This window comes from Notechis scutatus, chromosome Z (assembly GCF_049901735.1).
Source record: "Notechis scutatus isolate UNSWTSFEM ecotype Mainland chromosome Z, rNotScu1.2, whole genome shotgun sequence".
NCBI lineage: Eukaryota > Metazoa > Chordata > Lepidosauria > Squamata > Elapidae > Notechis > Notechis scutatus.
This window is the reverse complement of record NC_142025.1, coordinates 135,692,660-135,714,018: the sequence shown is the minus strand read 5'-3', so window position 1 is coordinate 135,714,018 and position 21,359 is coordinate 135,692,660. Positions and strand designations below refer to the sequence as shown.

General features: G+C 38.6%; 1 protein-coding gene across 1 annotated transcript; it reads left to right on the top strand.

Annotated features, from left to right (window-relative positions):
• The first annotated feature begins 133 nt into the window (after window positions 1-133).
• LOC113418513 (beta-2-glycoprotein 1-like) lies at window positions 134-17,989 on the top strand. The gene is made up of 8 exons (XM_026677413.2): window positions 134-919; window positions 9,428-9,583; window positions 10,824-11,009; window positions 11,816-11,927; window positions 13,092-13,168; window positions 14,606-14,785; window positions 14,918-15,115; window positions 16,402-17,989. Exons 1-8 carry the CDS (start codon window positions 847-849, stop codon window positions 16,464-16,466), a joined length of 1,047 nt encoding a protein of 348 aa, XP_026533198.1. The 5' UTR covers window positions 134-846; the 3' UTR covers window positions 16,467-17,989.
• The last annotated feature ends 3,370 nt before the right edge of the window (window positions 17,990-21,359 follow it).

Below are 21,359 nucleotides of genomic sequence, written 5' to 3'. Positions count from 1 at the left end.
GAGGAAGCACAACGGTTGTCTTTCTCCAAGGAGCCAGGAGGACACGCGCACGCACACACACACACACACGCACACCTCTTTCTAAATTCCCTTTTTATTGCACCTCCTTAGAGAACCCGGGTTCCCAGCCTTCTCCTGTTAATAGACCCCACGCACTCAAAAAAACCCAAATGCCCATCTCTTCAGAGCATGTTGAAAGATAAATCAATAATAGGTGGAACTAAAGCAAAGCGGTTGAGGGGGTGGGGAGAGAGTATCTCCTGGACGGGGTTGCAGAAGAAGCAGAATTAGGAAAGACTGGGCAGGGAAATGGGATGTTGTGAAAAAACAACAACAACCAGGCGGGTCAGGAAGTTCTGAGTTTGTTCCCTAGGCCTCTTCCCGGGTAAATGATGGGGCGAGTGGGGGGGGGGGTGTGAATCCGATGAATGGAGAAGTTGGAGAAGTCCTGGGTCCATCCCCATCTCCTGATCCCTGTTTTTAAGTTCAGAGTTCCCGGTGACAAATGTGGAAGCCATCCTGCCCTTTGGCAGGGCACTCTCGGGGCCATATTAATGAATAACTTGGCCGCGGGGCTGAAGAAATGGATATATAGTTCCAAAGGAGATGGGTTTTATGCAGTGATCCTAAGCCTATGAGGCAGACTCCTTTTTCTGCTCTGCACCCTTCAGAAGAGAATTCCAGATCAATCCCTACGGCACCCAGGAATCTTGGGTCATCAGCCCTTTCTTCCACAGGGCTGACCCTGACCACTGCCTACCCATTCCTCCTCACCCTCTGAAAGCAGTTCCCCCTTCCCTCCCCACACTCAGGATTCCCAAGAAATTTCTTGTGCTTGGTGACACCATGTCTGGGTTTGCCTCCCTGCTCCTACTCCTGCTTCTTTCTTGCCATATCTCAGAAGGCTCCAACTCAGAAGGTGAGTCCCTTCCTACCTCTTCTGGGGGGGGGGTCCTACAATTGCTCGTTTTTAACACAAGGTGCTAGGTTAGGAATACAGGAGCTGCTTTTTCATTATCGTATCCGAATGACATGATGAACCCAGCCACTTTGTGACGTTAGTGAGGCCAGCCAGCTGTGGTTTTTAATTCAAGAGACCATGAATTGAACAACACAAGGCTTAAAGCAGAGCTGGTTATTCTTTCAACATCAACGTCAGCTCTGACCAATCCTAACTTGACTGCTAGCTTAAGTGAGCCGTATTCAGCCCTAAATATTTTTAAGTTGCATTGATGGAGCATCAGCTGTGACACTGTAAAAGCTTCTGGATTGTTTAAAGCATAGTTGTCGTGTTTTGGCTTGCCTGAGCCTCATTGAGTGAAGAGGAATTATCTTGGGCCGCATATAAAATATATAGTATATTAATGTATATAAACAGTAAACTTCATTTATTTTTGGCATGTTTTTATTATCTGGGGGTGGGGCTGCATTGCTAGATGCCCAGGGCCACATGTAGCTCATGGGCTGCAGATTGGGCATACCCGATTTAAAAGGTAGCCAAATGAAAAATACAACTACCTTCCATTGATTTGCCTTATCAACTTTGTAGCTCAAGTTGGACATAGGAGCAAAAACAATTGTGGGTCCTTCTGCCAGAAGATAAGTTAAGGACAAGTGTTTAATTACCTGTTTATTTTCTTCCACCCAGGTGGAAATAAATAAAATAATAAATATATAATAAAATAATAAAATAAATAAAAATAATATTTTTATTAAAGACTTGAGATATTAGATACTTTTTAAAAATGCTTTCCCTGCAATAGGATACAACACACAAAGCAAACTGCCCTGAATAAAAATATCTTACGGGGATGTAATCATTTATTCTGAAAAATCTATTAAAGACGTTCAGCTTTCTTCAAGCTATTTTACAGATAGAAAATTGAAGTTTCCCAGAGTGACATTTATCTACTCAACTGTCCCAGATCTTGAAAGCCACATTCTAACCATTGAATAATATTGCCACTCTGTACTTTTTAACTTCTACATTGCACACTTTCACATGTTTTCTTTCTCTGTCCATCCAATGGTTAATTTCTAAAATGCAAATATTGCTAAAATGAAGGTATTTATGCCTCATTTAACTTTCTAACAGTATATGAAATCGATGCATTCATTTGTCCTCAGATATACTCAAGGTGTTTTCCATAATCACATTTACATTTATGTGTGTGTGTATCTGTAATTATATGTTATAATTACATAATAACTGATTTTCTACAGAGATTTAATGCATTTGAGAAAGATCCAGAAATATTTAAGCTATTTTAGGGAAGTACAAGCTTCATCATGTATTCAGAATGTGTGTGTGTGTGTGTGTATAAAATCAGACTATGTGCAGGCCATTTTCCACCAACATCACAGAAAATATCTTAACCACTTAGTCTAGATTGAATGTGGCTATATGAAGTAATATGGTGGTGCAATTGATATGGTTCTATTGTTTATTTGTGGGGCTACACAAAATAAACAATGGAACACGTTGCAGATCATCAGCTTAGCGTGCATCTAGTTTCATAACTGCATAAAATAACATTCAATCAATAGAATTACTGAGAAAATAATAATAATTGTATTTATCTGTTTGGTATACATTATACACAATAACTTTTATTATGTTTCAATGCTTGGTTTATTTATCCCCAAATGACTAATCTTTAAAATCTTTATAAATGTGCAAAATATGAAGAAATACTCCAGAATACATTACTGCCCAGAGATTCCACAGCAGTGGAATCTCTGAGAAAAAGAAATGGGCTAAAGCACAGAAATAGCTAACAAATAGGTACAGGACATATATGTGTGGTGGTGGGGGGGGGGGGCGGTGTTTCTTGAAAATTAATATAAAACTATCAGTTTTAGAATATATTTCTCCATCTGGTGGCCACTGACAGTAAAGCAACTTTCCTCTTGTATATTAAAAAAATATATTTTTTGTTTGAGCTTGAGTTATTTTTACAGTCAATTTAGAACTTTAAGCAGCAATATGGAACTGACCTTCTTCCCAAGTATTTTTGAACTCTTTAGCCCTAATATTTACAGTAATTAAATTTTCCCTGACAGACCTGATTAGGTCTGACCCAGCTTAATTTATTAAAATCATGTTGGGTATACTCCAGCTGGACTCTTCTAAATGAAAATGGAAAAAAGATCTGCTTAATGAACAAAACCTACTTTCTTTCTTAACCGCCACACTTTCCCCTTCCATATAGGATATATTTAAAGTGCAGTCTCAGGGATTTTTGAAAATGGGTGTTACTTCTTATTAGCATCCTATTAAGAACTGTCACCTTGTTCACAATTAAGGTTGTGCGCAAGGGCAGGTGATTTTGCTTTATATAGACATGATAATTTCTTAGACATTAAAAAGCTGTTAAAAGCACAGGAACAACAGTTGTGCCTCCTGCTCACAATCAATAACACTCTTTTGCTCAAGCACATGAAGAAGAGGGAAGTTTAAATGTGTGCAATCTTGGATTGCAAATACTGTACAGGCCCAAGGGCGATAGTTAAATTACACTGATCTGAGCTACTACAGGTAGTCCTTAACTTACAACAGTTCATTTAGTGACCTTTCAAAGTTACAACAGCACTGAAAAAAGTGACATGACCCTTTTGCACAGTTACGACCTTTCCAGCCTCCTCATGATCATGTGATCAGAATTCAGGTGCTTGGCAGCTGATTCATACTTATGACCGTTGCTATGTCCCAGGGTCATGTGATCCCCTCTCGCGACCTTCTGACAAGCAAAGTCAATGGGGAAGGCAGATTCACTTAACAACTGGGTTACTAGCTTATCAACTGAAGTTATTCATTTAACAACTGAAGCAAGAAAGGTAATAAAATGGGCCAAAATGTCTCACTTAATAACAGGGCTGAGTTGTGATCATAAGTTGAGGACTACCTGTATTTTTTTACAAGTATTGATAGAGATTGTTTCCATCACACACACACACACACACACACACACACACACACACACACAAATCCTCACAAACTGTGGTTTAGTTTACAGAAGGAGGTATAGACCAGAAATATAAAAATAAAGCCAATTTAAATACCAGTCCTTTTTTTTTTTTCAAAAGTCAACACACATTTTCCCCTGGATTATATTTAAACCTGACAGGATGATCGCTACTTAAATCTCTGTAATAGTAGATTGAGTGAACATACCAGCCAATTCAGAAGGTGATTTATTTAGGTTTTGGCTTGATGTGTTACACCCAACCATTCTGGTTTATAAACCATGATTTATGGCAGCATATTGTATGAACCTAGCCAGTTGTGGTGCACTTAATTTTCATTAAACAATGGTTTAGCATGATATATGAATCCATCAACCATCTAGCAAGAGTGCTCCAAAATTGCAAAATATGTGTCATTAAATGATTACCAAAGATTTTGGAGCAAGCTGGTAGCCAAATATTTCAAAGATCTGTTTAGGGCCACAGAGACCTAGATATTCAATTTGGGAACACTAAGAAAAACAGAGAGACGCCCACAGCTTGGGCTTGGGATTCTAAAATAAAATTCATTGGAAATGCAAGAAAACTTAGTTCTCAAGCTAATTTGCTTGTGGATTGATTATTTTCCTCTCATATGACTATATATTTTCCATATTAATGAGGATTTCCAAAATTAAAATACTCAAACAGAAAGCTTTGATAATTGTTCTGTATGTTGAACCAGTTTCACTTCTCAGACAAGTTGAACTTTGAAGAAAAGGTGTAAGACGTCATGTAAGGATAAAACCGCAGGTAGTCCTTGACTTATAACCAATAATTTAGGGACCATTCAAAGTTACAACGGCACTGAAAAACGTGACTTATGATCCTTTTTCACATTTACAACTGCGCCAGCAACCCAGTGGTCATGTGATCAAAATTAAGACACTTGGCAACTGGCATGTATTTATGATGGTTGCAGTGTCCTGGTGCAAAGTCAATGGGGAAGCCAGATTCACTTAACAACCATGTTACTAATTGAACTTGCAGTGATTCACTTAACAACTGTGGCAAGAAAGGTTGTAAAATGGGGCAAAACTCACAACTATCTTACTTAGTAATGGAAACTTTGGACTCAATTGGTATCATAAGGGAAAAACTTCCTGTACTTTTAGGAAGTATTGTAATGTAAAGTTCCTGTATTTTAGTGTTGTAATAGATGAGACCGTTCCTTCCCAGCAACAATAGTTTTGTCCTTCTTCCATACCTGCCGATTTCTCCTTGCCTCCACAATTTATTTATTTATTTATTTATTTGATTTGATTTGTCAATTGTTTACAAGATAATAAGTATAAGTGTATACATAGTTATGAATACATGAAATGGGTACATATAAGAAAAATAAAAGAAAAATATAAGAAACAATAGGACAGGGACGGTAGGCACGTTGGTGCGCTTATGCACGCCCCCTAGAGACCTCTTAGGAAAGGGGTGAGGTCAATAGTAGACAGTCTAAGGTTAAAGTTTTTGGGGTTTGGGGAAGAAACCACAGAGAAACCACATTCAATCCCTCTTAATAACTGACAGAGCAGGAAAGCTTTCAGCCCATTTCACACTTTCTACCTGGCTACTTAGGGGTTCGCTAGACTCTCATAATCTTGCCCCATAAATCATCTCCTCTGGGTTATTCCTAGTTGTCAATTTTTTAATCAATAACTCCACGACACCATTTCCCCTCAGCAAAACACTTAGGCATTTTTGTCCTTAAGATAGGTAGCTCATTCATGTTGAGTTCCAAGTACCTTTTGATCAGAATTATGTAAAAACCAAAGGGTAGACGTTCAATCTTGGATTGCAGCCTACTTGAAGGTGCTCTTGTGGCCTCTGAGAGCTGTGATAGTGCAGGCATCTTCTTGAAAAATCTTCAGAAACAACTTGGCTGAACACCTCTACCATTCAGCTTGGAGGACCCCAAAGTTGAAATGTCTCTGAGATATTCAGGACCTTCTTAGAGGAAGGTGGAAAAACATGTTTTTCTTTACAAGTAGTCCTTTCCCTTATGGTCCTAATTATGCCCAACAATTCCACTGCTAAGCAAAGCAAGTGTTTAAGTGAGCCACACCCCATTTTATGACTTTGGTTGTTTGATGAATCACTGCAGTTGTTAAATGAATCGTGGTTGTTAAGCCCATCTGGCTTCCTCCATTGACTTTGCTTGGCAGAAGCCAGCTGGGAAAGTTGAAGGTGGTGATCATGTGACCTTGGGACAGTGCAGCCATCATAAATACATGCCAGTTGCCAAGTGTCTTAATTTGGATCACAAGACCTTGGAGATATCTTAAATGCAAAAACCAGTCATAAGCCACTTTTTTTTCAGTGCCGTTATAATTTCGAACGGTCTTTAAATGAATGGTTGTAAGTCAAGGACGTCCTGTACTTTCTTCATGGAAGATCCATAATAGGGGCCTGGGACAAGTAATTTCCTCCCCAAATTGGAGTATGTTTGATCTAGTGGCAGATATCCTTTCCCTGTCATCTCTCTTCCGGTTCCTTTTCTCAGAAGAAAACTGGGAAGAATTTTTGACATTAGCTTTTCCTCTTAGAGAAGACCAAAGCCTCCATTTGAATTAGAAGAGGGAGAAAGTCCACTACATCTATTGGCCTCTGAGGGAATTGAACTAATTTTTAGCTTTTGTGGTGTGTGTGTGCGTGTGTGTGTGTGCGTGTGTGTGTGTGTACGTATGTATAGCATATTTGTTTATTTCTGACCTTTTTTAAAAAAAAGTTTCCTTCATTTTTGTATTGGATTTTAAATAATTTATTGCCTACTTACAGATAGAGGACTTGGGAAATACATTGAGAAAAGGGGGTCTGGAAATATTAAAAAAAAAAAGATGATTACAGGTAGTCCTCAATTTATGACCCCAAACTGAGCCCAAAATTTCTGTTGCCAAATGAGATAGTTGTTAAGTAAGCTTTGTCCCATTTTACAACCTTTCTTTCCACAGTTGTTCACTGCAGTTGTTCAGTTTGTAACCTCGTTGTTAAGTGAATCTGGCTTCCCCATTGACTTTGCTTGTCAGAAGGTCACAAAAGGGGATCACGTGATCCCAGGACGCTGTAACCGTCATACATATGAATAAATAAATATGAACCCATTCACAAGCATCTGAATTCTGATCATGTGACCATTGGGATGTTGCAACAAAAAATGTGAAAAAGAGTCATGTTACCTTTTTCAGTGCTTTTGTAACAAAAGTCACAAAACAAATGGTTGTAAATCGAGGACTAACCATAACCTGGCGTGGAACTTGAGTTATCACTCCATCGTTTTTTAAAATTAATTCATTTATTCAGTTTGTATGGCCATTCATCTCAACCAGTGAAGAAGCTTAAAATAAATTCAAATCACCAATACAAAATTAAACTATGCAGCAGGTGAGGAAGGAGTTTCTGGCTGTTTTTTTTACTATTGCTTTTTCTTATTTATTCTTATTTACTCTTTCGGTTTATACATCTGACCATCCAGACGATACCCCACAGCATTTTGCTTTTAAGCAGCATTTATTACACAGGAATCCAATTTTTGTTCCTTCATGTTCTGTTCACACCTTCATGCCTTCTGCTAGACTATGGGGAAAAAATGAGCTTTGATTTGAGTTTGGCTTTCTTTCTTTTCAATTTAGATTAAGTTTCAGCTTGACATCTTTCTTGTTGGAAAATCTGCAGGAACTTGCTCTGGGGGAATGAATCAAAGCTAACAACAGGCTAATGAGGCAGAGCTTAAAAGGTTCAGCTGAGGGACATTTAAAAAGTACACAAAGAGGAAATGAGCCCAAACACATAATATTACCTTATGTGTCACAGGATGGAGAGAAAAAGCAAAATCACGCTTCCCACCAGAAAGCCCAGTTGGGGGCAAAGTCGCACTAATAGACAGCGTAATTCCTGGCAATTTTCTGTTTTAGCTTTTGTTCTATTGGCCTAATGCACTACAATGCCCATCATTCTCGGATGCCTCATCTAGATTAGAAAATGCCAAATGGGATACTTTCTTCTCTCTTTTCTAAAACTCACAATGAAAAGGGAAGATATCTAGAATTATTTTTAGTATGTTGGACTGTATGGGACTTTGGCTTTTCCCCTGCAGTTTCAATCTTAAATGTTATGAGATAGATAGATAGATAGATAGATAGATAGATAGATAGATAGATAGATAGATAGATAGATAGATAGATAGATAGATGATAGAGGTAATCCTTGATTTACAACTGCTATTGGGATTGCAATTTCCACTGGTGAGCAAGGCTTAAGTAAGTCACACCCAATGTTATGGCCTTTTATGCTACAGTTGTTAAGTGAATCACTCCCCTCCCCCAATTGACTTCGTTTGTCAGAACCTGACTGGGAAGGTCCCAAATGATGATCACATGGCCCTGGGATGCTGCAACTGTTGCAAATAGATACCAGTTGCTAAGTGGTTTCTTATCAGCTTGGTATCTTTATCAGTTGCTAAGCTGAATTTTAATGATTCTACCATGGGAATGTTGCAACAGTCATAAGTGTGAGAACCAGTTGTAAGTCACTTTTTTCAGAGCTGTTGCCACTTCAAATGATTGCTAAATAAAGGGTTCTAACTGAGGACTACCTATACAGATAGGTATGTATGTACGTGTGTGTGTGTGTGTGTGTGTGTATGTGTATGTACATCTGTATCTCTGTATCTATAGCCACATATACACAACTCAAAGCAATAGCATACCAATATGCCTTTCTCCTCCTATTTTCCTCACAACAACAGCCCTGTGAGGTGAATTGGGCTGAGAGAGAGATTAAGGAGCCCACAGTCATCCAGCCAGTTTTCATACCTAAAGTGGGACTAGAACTCATAGTCTCCTTTTCTCTAGGTCAGGGTTGTCAAACTCAATTTCATTTAGGGCCACAAAAGGGTTGTGTTGGACCTCAAGGGGCTAGGGTGGGCGTGGCCAGGTTGACATCACGTGTTGGGGGCGCCTGTGGCAGCCTCCGCCAGCGAATATAGGATTCTGATCTCCATTTTCAGCTCCTCCTACAAGCTTCTGCAAGCAAAAACGGAGCTCTGTTTCACTGACCGAGGCACTGCAGGCCGGTCCTTCCCTGTTTCCAGGGCGACTCCGCGGGTCAAATCTAAGCACCTTGTGGGCTGGATCAAGCTCGCAGGCCTTGAGTTTAACCCCTCTGCTCTAGGGGAGCACCACTGCACCAAACTAGAAATAGATTGTCCATTAGACAGGTGTTTATTGCCATTTTTAAAAATCTGGTTTTGTTCATAATTTGTTTTTTGCTGTTGCTGCTGTAAATGCTCTGTGTGGGTTTTTTCTAAGTAAACAAAATATTTTTCTAAATCAGGTGTAATATATTTGGATTTCACCTCCTCCTGCTGCCCCCCTCCAATCTCTTTCAGTTGCATCTTATAAACATTTATTCTTTTGACTTTCTTCAGCAAGGAATATCACTGAAACCAAGTGTCCTTCACGGAAAAAGAATTTTGCAGTGCGTATAGGACACGTTTGTCAGAGGAGCTGCGAACGCCGCCAATGTTCAAAAACCAGAAAGTGTGCATGCGACGGTAAATGTGGACTGAGTTGCATTTCTCCAGGTAGGCATATACTGACATTACTTTTAGGGCCCCAGGATTCTGAAATAGTTTGCAACAGTATTTCTCAAACTTAGCAACTTTAAGGTGTGTTGGCTTCAACTCCCAGAATCCTCCAGCCAGCCATGAATTCTGGCGGTTGAAGTCTAAACATCTTACAGTCATTAAGGCTGAGAAATACTGCTTTACAGTCTTCATTCATCTCCCAGATAATCCCAGTGATATTATTCTTATTCTAGTTGGCAGTTAATTTTCCCACATGAGAAACGGCATTGTTCTGCCGGACAACCATCTCTTCCCCCTGTCCCCACAGCTGCCCCATTCTTTTAATGCCCCACCCCCTCCAGTCAGAAGCAGGCTGGGAAGGTGTTAAATTGTGGCCGTATGATCCTAGAACACTGCAACCACCACAAATGAGTTTCGGTTACCAAACACCTGGATTTTGATCATGTGACCATGAGGATGCCGCAACGATCGTGTGAGGACCAGTCATAAGCAAAAGCACTTAAGGTTTATATACCACCCCATAGTGCTTTATAGCATTCTCTGACCAGTTTACAACATCAGCATATTGCCTCCAACAATCTGGGTCCTCATTTGACTGATCTTGGAAAGATGGAAGGCTGAGTCAACCTTGAGCCAATCATAAGTCACTTGTTTCAGCGGTGTTGTAACTTCAGATCATCGCTAAACAAATGGTTGTAAGTCGAGGACTATCTGTATTCTTTCAGCACTCTTGTTGGAAGCTAACTCAGAAGGTCGCAAATGGTGATCACCTGACTCCAAGGCATTGCAACTGTCAAAAATATATGCGGGTTCCCAAGTGCCCAAGTTTTGCTCATATGACCACAAGTCACTTTTTTTAGTGCCATTGTAACTAAAAAAAATGGTTGTAAGTAAAGAATCGGCTGCCTCTGAGAGGAGGGCAGGACATTCTGCCAAAGTTAAAGCCCTTCTGTGTTTCCTCTCATTACATCTTTCCTTATCTTATAAGGAATCTTCCAGTTTATCTTTCAAACCAGTAAACAAGCATTAGATCGGGGTGGGCAAGTATGGCCACTTGGCGACTTGTGGACTTCAACTCCCAGAATTTCTCGGAGACTCAGGAATTCTGGGATTTGAATGCTCAGGTCGTAAAGTGGCCATAGTAGCTCACTCCTATATTAGTCTTCCATCCTTGGCGGGCTAAGTGACTAGTTCCTTCCTGGTTGTACCCGTGTCATTCATTCTATGTTCATCCAAGCCTTAAGATGTCCATGGCCTGTGACAGTAGATAATGCCGTGACACACTTGGCCCAGGAATCCCACATGTTTGGAGACTTCATGACAGTGACCTGCCAGCCTGGATATAGAATACTGGATGGACAAGAAATGTCAGTCAGCCGTTGTCAAGGAGACGGGAAGTGGAGTGTCACTACACGCTGTGAAGGTACTATTTCCTAGTTATTAATAATTACTCAATACAACCAATCTCATAATCTTGTCTTGTCTAAAAATCTTTATCCAATCTTTGATCCTCACCTTCAACTCTTTGAAAGGATCCTGACTAGGAAACAAAAGTTATATGAATGCTGATACTAATTTTATTATGAGGTAGCAGGAACAAAATCTTGCAAGTCTGAATGTGTCTTCTCTCTCCCTGCTTTTACGTTCAAGAAAAATAGGAAAATGTGATTTTAAAAATATTAGAATGTGCAGAAATGGATAGATTAACATTTACAATTAAGGAAAGTGAAGAAACTGAATACTTTTCGACTTGGGACTTATTTTATCAATGGTTAGCTGACAAAAACAGAAGTTAGAAACATGGAAATATAAGAAAAGGATCAATGAAAAAAGGGAGGCTTGTTAAAATGGATAAGCAAGTATCAGTAATATTATTATGATAGAATGAATATCAATGCAATGAACATTGTTGTAATCATTTGATGATTATTTCCTAAAACTATTAGTACTCAGACAACACACTGTTTAACTAAAAATGGAACTTTTATATGTTATAAAATAAAAAACTTTATGCAAAAAAAAAAGAAAAGAAAAATAGGAAGAATCAAATCTGACCCGCTTTGCAAATTAAATTTCTGCTTTGGACTCAGATTTCTCTTATCTGACTGTCATCTTGGTTGCTGTTCCTCAAGGTGATTTTCACAGCCTATGACATTACCTCAATATCTTCATCAAAAGGCTAATGAATGGTTGACCTAGTTGACTTTACATATCCTTGACCTTTTCCAGATGTTCTTAGTTTTTCAAATGCTTGCAAATCTCCTCCTGAGATTGAAAATGGATACCACGAAAATGGTCCTTATACCATAGGAAAGGAAGTGCTATATACATGCAACTCTGGGTGAGTCCAGTACGCTATTTCTTCAGTGAGGGCAATCCTAAAATTCTAAGCAGCATACTTGCCACTTCTCCTATCTCAGTGTTTCTCAACCTGTAATTTTAAGATGTTCGGACTACAACTCTCAGAATTCCTCAGCCAGCATGCTGGCTGAGGAATTCTGGAAGTTGAAATCCACACATCTTAAAAGTTTCTCAGATTGAGAAACACTGTCTAACTAGTAGACCTACGTAGGAACAACGAAGCATTTGTAACTTTTGTATTAGCATACCAATGGAGTTGGACTCTTCTCTTCATCATCTCAAACAATTTTATGTCCTTTTTCAACTTGCAGAAAGACCCTGGAGATCCCATGAGCAAATAGGAATAATGATTGCCCACTTTCAGTTTCTAAATTTGAATTTCTAACATCCCTTTGAGAATTCTTACATACCATAAAATTTACCTCAGAATGTGAAATCTTTGTCTTTGTGGCTCCTGGTTGTTTACTTGACTTCCTTTCCAGGAAAGCACCATAGATAGTCCTTGACTTATGACCACAACTGAGCCTAAAATTTATGTTACTAAGTGAAGCAGTTGTTAAATGAGTTTTGCCTCAGTAAGCCTCACAATTCAGTAGGCCACACAACTGTGGCCTACATTTTGCCACAGTTGTTAAGCAGATCACTGCAGTTGTTAAGTGTTCATTAAGGTCATCTGGCTTCCCCCATTGAGCTTGCTTTTCAGAAGCCAGTTGGGAAGGTCCCAGATGGTGATCCCATGACCCTGGGACAGTGCAACTGTCATAAATACATGCCAGTTGCCAAGCACCTGAATTTTGATCACCTGACTTTGGGGATGGTGCAGTGGTCATGATTGTATTCATGTGTTTTATTTATTAATTAAATTTTTAAGCCAACAATCTCTACTGCAGTGTGACTCTGGGCAGCTTACCAGTTATAAAACAAGTAAAAATAATTAAAATAATAAAACATTAAAAACTATGCAGATTAAAATATTAAGTAAGTGTGAAAACCGGTCATAAATCACTTTTTTTCAATGCCATTGTAACTTTGAACCACCACTAAACAAATGGTTGTAAATAGAGGACTGCCTTTATTTGAAAGTATGAACGATTATTCCCTAATAGTGCCAACTTTCTCTTTTTCTCTCTCCCTTGCTGTATAGATATTGGTTGCAGGGGTCCAATTCACTTCGATGCCAAGAAAATAAGGAATGGTCAGACAATGCTCCAACTTGCCATCGTAAGTAGTCAAGACACAACAGCAAAGGAAGATAATTATAACTTATTTCAGGTTTCTTAAATGTAGTCAGGTAGAAATATTCTGTTCCATGTCCATAGTAGTAATATGTCTTACCACAAACTTTACATAAGAGTGACCAGGCATATACACTTAGATCAACCACCTGTAATCCAAAACATAACACTTGTCAACATTTGCCTCTTTCTGTCCATTTTCATACTGAGAGATCTATGTATTCATATCTATTCATATATTCATTATAAGAGCTAGTGCAGTGATTAGAATGCAGTATTGCAGGCTAACTCTGCCCACTGCCAGGAGTTCGATCCAGAGCAGTTCAAGGTTGACTCAGCCTTCCATCCTTCCGAGGTTGGTAAAATGAGGATCTAGATTGTTGGGGGCAATGTGCTGAAATTTGTAAACCACTCACAGAGAGTGCTGCAAAGCACTATGCAGAGGTATATAACTGTAAGTCAGCAGTAGGATCCTACCTGTTCCTACCAGTTCGGTGATCATGTACGCACCTAATGCACACATGCAGCTTTCCCCACACCAGTCAGCTGAAAGGATAAAGAAGAGAAAAGTGCAGCGGTGTGTGGGAGGGCCAATCCTGCGCTTTTCTCTTCTTTATCCTTTCAGCTGATTGTCCAGCTTTTTTTCTTTCCCTCAGCTGATCGTGGGAGGCTTTTTTTTACTACCGGTTCAACTGAACAAGTTCAAACCAGTAGCATACCACCACTGCTCTAAGTGCTTTTGCTATTGCTATTATCCTTTTAACCATTAAGCCGCAACTCCCCTCTACATATCTTTCCATCTAAATAGACATTTCATACATCATTCTGTTGAGGTAATTCCCTGTTAGGAGAATGAGTGCATACAGGGAGACATATTTGAGAGGAGTGTTTGAATAATACACACAGAAGGCACACACTGTACAGTAAATGTAGGTTTTTACTTCCAGAAAGATTTAAGCAAAGTCCAAAATAAGCAATCCAAAAGTCATTCACAGGTAAAATCAGTCAGTTTTCATCCAGGGATAATCAAATTCCAGTGTCAAAAACAGTTCAGTATTAGACTTACATTAAATCCAGTAATATCAGTCAATTAGAAGAAATGGAGCAACGGCAATACTTTCCAACAGAAGGAAACAGAGATACACTCACACTCTCTTCTGAGACTCAGACTAAACAAACCAGGTTTCTCGCTCCATCTTATGGCCGTTTGAGAAACCACACCTAATTACAGTTTTGCATTTTCTTAAAGTTACACTTTTAAAATGTTTATCCTGGTTTATATATTTCTAACCCAAATAGCTGTTAGGTGACTCATATTCCTAATACATTCCATGCATCGATATAAGTTCTCTTCCATTGACTTTTAATTAATCCATCCATTTAATTTGTAGACTTATCTAAGACTTTCTTTTTCTCTCATCAGCTATTACCTGTTCCCGGCCACCCAACATTGCACAGGCAACACTGGTGGCTGTACACCAATCTGAATACCCTGTAGGAACTGTAATCTATTACTTATGTCAGAAGGACTTCTTCCTAGATGGTTCTAACAGAGCCATCTGCCTGAAAAATGGAAGCTGGTCCCAACTGCCTTATTGTAGAGGTATCTTTCTTTTTCACCTTCTTCCATTCCTGTTATATAGAATATTTTATCAATCACCCATTAAATTCCACCTCCAAGTTTTGTTTGCCTTTCCAGATGATGATCCCTTTACTTGTTTCTTTTCCATCCTAGCTCGCTGTCCCGTCATTGCCCAAAGGAGCCGGATGATCTACCATGGACACAAAGTTTGGGCCTATGAGATCCCAAATGGTCTTGTTCACCATGGTGAAACTGTCACGTTTTTTTGCCGAAGTCAGAATAAGACCTGTAATTATGAAGCTGAAAGCCGTTGTTTTGATGGTGTATTGAAGATGCCTGATTGCTATGATGGTGAGGAGTAAAAATAAGATGTATTAGGGATCAACATAGTACATTCAGATTACTATATCATAGCTTCTTAACTTTATTGGGATATTTGAGAAAGAATAGAATAGAATAGAATAGAATAGAATAGAATAGAATAGAATAGAATAGAATAGAGCTAATCCTCGAGTTAAGACCACAATTGGGGCAAAAATTTATGTTGCTAATTGAGACAGTTGTTAAGTGAATTTTGCCCCATTTTGCGACCTTTCTTGCCATAGTAGCTAAGTGAATCATTGAAGCTGCTAAGTTAGTGACACAGTTGTTAAATGAATCTGGCTTCCCCATTGACTGCTTATCAGAAGGTCTCAAAAGATGATCATGTGACCTTGGGACACTGCAATTTTCATAAATATGAGTCAGTTGCCAAGCATCTGAATTTTGATCATGTGACCATGGAGATGTTGCAACAGTCGTAAGAGTGAAAAACAGTCATAACTTGTTTTTTCAATGCTGTTGTAAGATTGATAGGTCACTAAATGAATTGTCAAGGATATCTATAACATGGAATGGAATGGAATGGAGGGGAGGGGAGAAGAAGAGGGGAGGGGAGAAGAGGATCATTTGGTTGGAAGGACCTTTATTATTTATTATGGTTCATTGCACAATCAGCCAGATGTTTATAGACTGAATTTGGCATTTTTATCCACCTATCGAGTCCTTCCCAAGGATTGGAGATAGGCAGACATGGAAGCATGATGGTATTAATTGTTTATGGTTATTATTATTTTGGTTTGTCAGCCAGATGTTCAGATTCTATTTATTGTTATTTATTAAAAATAATAAGTGGATGCTGGCTAGGGCATTGGAGAAATTGAAGTCCATACATCTTAAAGTTGTCAAGGTTGAGAAACTCTGCTAGAATAACCAATTTAAAGAAATAACTTTAAATTCTTGTCATATAAAATCTGGTTCCTCATTCCAACAAAAATAACAGACATAAAAATCACATTTTTACAAACAGCAAATCTGTGCTCATTTACACCCTCATGTACATTATTAATTGCAGTCACTAATTGGTGGTTTGTGCTCTAGAATGTTTGTTTCTCTCAAAGAATTTGAGTTGAGAAGTGTGTTAACCAACTTGTTATTTCACACTTTCTTCTACCTTCCATAGGTAGGTAGAAAGATAGAAAGACGGATAATTTGAGGGAAAGGGCCCCTATACTTACTTGTGTATTACTTTAGATAAAGTTCCTATTTGCCTTTCAACCACTTTTTTTGATAATTTCTCTTCTTCCTTTTTCTTCCAGAACCAACATACTTGCAGTACCATCTCTTCCCCAAAAGAGTTGTATCCGAAATACGTGCTTGTTGAACATCTGACCAGTCACTCATCCAACAATGAGATCTGTCTCCTTGTTCAAGCTTGAAAGACATCCTGGAAGTCCAAGGGGAGAAATGGAAATGAGAAGATTAATACTAAGAAAAGATGTCAACCAAAGGGTTAAGAGAAGGCAGGGCTGTTGTATTAAAATGCTACAGCTGGCATTCTTCACAATGAATAGTTAGGTATATGTTTTATTTATTTTTATCAGTTGCTCATTAAGTGGGCATCAAAATTCTTTCAAGCCATCCCAAACCACAACTTAATTTCTCCTGTATTTTTTTTTTAAAAAAAACATTTCTTCCACAAGTCATATGGTTAAATTCATCCAAACTATCCTCTAAATAGAGAGGATTTTAAACATGAAGGAAGTTTCATTTAAAGCCCACAACAAGAAAAGGCATATATCATTGTAATCCTAAAGGAATTAATCTGCAATATTCCTTTATCCAGTTTGATCTAGCGGTTAAGGCACTAGAAATTTGGAGACTGTATGTTCTCGTCCCTCTTTAGGCATGAAAGCTGGTTGGGAAATTTTGTGCCAATTACCAGAGACTATGAGTTCTAGTTCCGCCTTAGGCATAAAAGCCAGCTGGATGACTTTGAGCTAGCCTCTCTCCCTTAGCCCAACTCACATTACAGTGAGGTTATTGTGGGGAAAATAGGAGGAAGAAGGAGTATTAGATATGTTCACCTGCTTGAATTGTTTATTAAAAAAATAATAAAGGTGGGATTTAAATAAAAATAAATAAACCATAGTTGATTAAGAAAAACTGCCTTCGAAAACAATGCTAAGAACTGTTTGCTAAGAGCTGTAGTGGAGGCTAGATAAATTTGAGCATGAAGTCCCTGACTAGCAGTTTTTTTTTCTTTTTGGAAGTGTGCTACCATAGCACCCTTTAGGCTTAGAAAATATTCCTCTTGGGCACAAGGGACTGCAGCAAGCAAATAAAAAAGGAACAGACTGATTGCAATTGAATTCATTATTGAACACGGAGTTCAGTAAACCCAAATGAACTCAGAGAAATGCGTAAGAGCAAACAAAACAAAAAACATGACCCCAGATTAGGTATCCTATAGCAAACAAGCTGGAGCCAATTTCCATACCATGCTGGTGAAATATTTATCTATAATTCCCAAAGCCTCTGACTGTATACAGTACTTACATATCCGAGTGAGGGATTGGAAGAGTTATGGCAAGATGGTATTAATAGAGGAGAATATTTGTAGCTTAGAGGTGAACTGTGGAGTCCTTGGCATTTTCTGAACTGGGCCATTTTCTTGCAGACATTCTGTTTCCTGACTAGGTAACATCATCAAATAATATAAATACCAGACTGGTATATTGTTCCCATTATCCCTTAGTTCAGGACCCTGAGGTCCAGACTGAACAATAGGATGGTAAAAGGAAAGCAATTGAAGAATGATCCTACGAGAAGAATGATATGAAAATATTTTCCTGTATACTTATGTAGATTGATTTATATATAATAAACTGAATTTGTTATATAAAATGTGATCTTGTGCTTCAAAACTAGGATGGGTCTCTGAGGTGAAGCTGGCTTCATTGATTTATTAGATTTACAGTGCACATCCTCTGCATTGTTGTGTATATTTATAAATTCACATCACACACACACACACACACACAGAGAGAGAGAGAGAACGAGAACGAGAGAACAGTAAATACTATGTCAGTCTTCCCATTTTATTCTCCAACTGAGTGAAGCAATTATTGGATTGGATGTCCCAAAATGGAGAGGTCGCCAATTTTTATTTTTTTGACTGGTGTCCCTTAACACAAGGTGACCTGCCCACCCAAAACCTCTACCTGCTAATGTAACTTATTACGTTGGTATGCTGAAATGTCTCTCCTCTGCCACCTGTATTTTTTTTCCCTGAAAAGTGGGCGAACTGCACCATTGGCATTGACAAATTCACCACCAGTCAATTGCAAAAGGCAGCTTTATTTGGAACAGCTTACATCCTGCGATGACAACTGTAACACCCTTAAACCAACATCTGCCTACCCCAGGTCTTTAGGTAGTACTTGATAGGTGGATAAAAATGCCAAATCCAGTCTGAACATCTGCCTGACAGCGATGAACCATAATTTCCCCTGCGCTTATTTCATTCTGGTATGTGAAAAAGTGACAACACTTTCCTATGAGAGCTGTCTTAGAGTATCATTACCCCTGCTAGATTAGCTCAGAGGTCTCCAAGCTTGGCAAATTTAAGACCTATGGTCTTCAACTTCTAGAATTTTGGAGTTGAAGTGCACAAATCTAAAAGTTGCCAAGTTTGGAGAGCCCTGGGTTAGCTCAATGAACTTCTTTGGGGAGGAGTTCAGATCACCGTGGAAAACACTGGCTGGTCCTCATTCTTTCTATCTAAACATATTTTGACAGGAGTTCACCAGACATCCCTCCATCAGCAATATCAATTGGATTGACTGCCAACCTTCTGCTTTTCAGGGAAATCCGCTACTTATCAAAAAGCTAACATTGCAAACTTGGAAAGACACAGTGCTCCAGAACACATTGTTGAACTAAAAGAAGACCATGCCATGAGAATATTCTGTACAGTGCTGTTTCTATATTTGTTTGGGGTTTTTTCCTTATTTTTATTTGGTTTTAACCCACATTACGTATCTGATATTAGCACAATTGAGAAAGTCCAGAAATATTTCACAAGAAGAGTTCTCCACTCCTCTACTCGTTGTAGAATACCTTATGCCACCAGACTTGAAATTCTAGAACTAGAAAACCTTGAATTACGCCGTCTTCGGTCTGACTTAAGCATGGTATATAAAATCATACATTGCAATGTCCTACCTGTCAATGAATACTTCAGCTTCAACCATAACAACACAAGAGCACACAATAGATACAAACTCAATGTTAACCGCACCAAACTTGATTGCAGGAAATACGACTTCAGCAATAGAGTGGTCAATGTCTGGAATACTCTACCCGACTCTGTAGTTTCTTCCCCAAACCCCAAAAACTTTAAACTTAGACTGTCTACTATTGACCTCACCCCTTTCCTAAGAGGTCTGTAGGGGGCGTGCATAAGCGCACCAACGTGCCTACCGTCCCTGTCCTATTGTTTCTCTTATTCTTCTTTTATTTTTCTTATATGTACCCATTTCATGTATTCACAACTATGTATACACTTATACTTATTATCTTGTAAACAATTGGCAAATCAAATAAATAAAAATAAATAAATAAATAAAATAAACTGTTGGCCATCCAGAATCATGGGTAGGAGATGGTTGGCCAATACGTTATTAAATTGCAGAATGGAATCAGATTGTTTAGTCCAAACTATTTTTAACATAGAATAATACTGAATTTTTCAGTATCACTGAGGGTTTGAACCTTGGACCTCCTGCCTGCAAAGTGTCTATTTTGCAAAGTACTTATATTAAATAAGTCATGCCCAGTTTTATGTTATTTTTGCCATGATTTTTAAGGAAACCCCTGCAGTTCTTAAGTGAATCATAATATGGTCATTAAGAAAATCCTACTTCCCACTGACTTCATTTATCAGAAGCTGGCTTGTGGGAAGGTCATAAATGGTGATCACATGATCTTGGAAGGGCGCGATCATTGCAAATAGGTGCTGGATGCCATGCTCCTGAATTCTGATCTCGTGACTGTGGGGATGCTGCAAGGGTTGTAAATTTGTGGATGGTTTTTTTAGTGCCATTGTAACTTCCAACAGTTGCTGAACCAACGATTGTAAGTCCTGAACTACCTGTGCAACAAACGATGGATGCTTGCACTGGAAAAGTTGGACTTGCTAATGGCCGCTTTATTTAAGAAAGAAGAAGAAAAGCAGGGAGAGGTGCCTCTGATGTAAGAAATGACAGCTATCCCAGCAAGCAAAGTTCATATGTGCAAGCTTTTATATGTGTTTTTTTTAAAGAAAACACTTAATTGACAATATTTGCGTAGGTAACTTGTAGTTTTGAATAGAGGAAAAATAAAAATGCAATTGACAGTAATCAGTTCGTTTTTTCTTCTTCTTGCCTGCTAATTGCAGTTGGCCAGATCATAAAGTATGGCTTTCCTCTGGGAACTCAGTCAAAAATTGGCTCCCTGTGGCCAGGAGTGCCCCATTCTGAATGCAACGTTGGTGTATGCTCACTACGGTTTTGAGTCTCCCACTCTCTGCAATCTACTAGTTTTTCCCTCGAGTTTGATTAGGGTGAATATCCTCTTCATCATAATTGGGATGTTACATGCTTTAAATATTCCCCTTTATCAGAGACGACCCTGATTTTATTTTCCTCCAGCTCTTTATAAATAAATGTTTAGAATGAATTTCTAGAAAGTTGAACAATGTCCGGATCCTTCTCACTTCATTCCTTTATGATTTTCTGATTTTGGTTTTAACACAGCAGAGTTGAGACTGTATTGCATGGGATAAATTTTATCTTTTCCCTTGCAGTTTCCCCAGAATTAATAAACAGACAGAATAACAGAGTTGGAAGGGAACTTGGAAGTCTCACTCTTTATGATTGAGAAGGTTGTGTCCAGCATGCATTTTTTCTGCAAATAAAAGTAGTCCTTGACTTACAATTACAACTAAGCCCAAAATTTCTGTTGCTAAGGAAGACAGTTGTTAAGTGAATTTTGCCCTATTTTACAGCCTTTCTTGCTATAGTTGTTAAGAGAATCATTGCAATTGTTAAGTTTGTAACATGGTTGTTAAGTGAATCTGGCTTCCCCTTTGACTTTATTTGTCAGGATTGTTATGATATGTACAGAATAACCCTTGAGTAACAAGAATATGCACATGGAAATGTTTATGAGAATAGTTATGAATAATTATCCAGCCACACACACAGACACACTAAATTGAGTTAAAGTTTAC

What these genes read in the sequence shown, in the direction of transcription:
- LOC113418513 (XM_026677413.2), top strand. Translation starts at nt 847, where the DNA reads ATGTCTGGGTTTGCCTCCCTGCTCCTACTCCTGCTTCTTTCTTGCCAT. An exon ending in AGAAGGCTCCAACTCAGAAG is followed by an intron (nt 920 to 9,427) that starts GTGAGTCCCTTC and finishes GACTTTCTTCAG; the next exon opens with CAAGGAATATCACTGAAACC. An exon ending in CCAACTGCCTTATTGTAGAG is followed by an intron (nt 14,786 to 14,917) that starts GTATCTTTCTTT and finishes TTTCCATCCTAG; the next exon opens with CTCGCTGTCCCGTCATTGCC.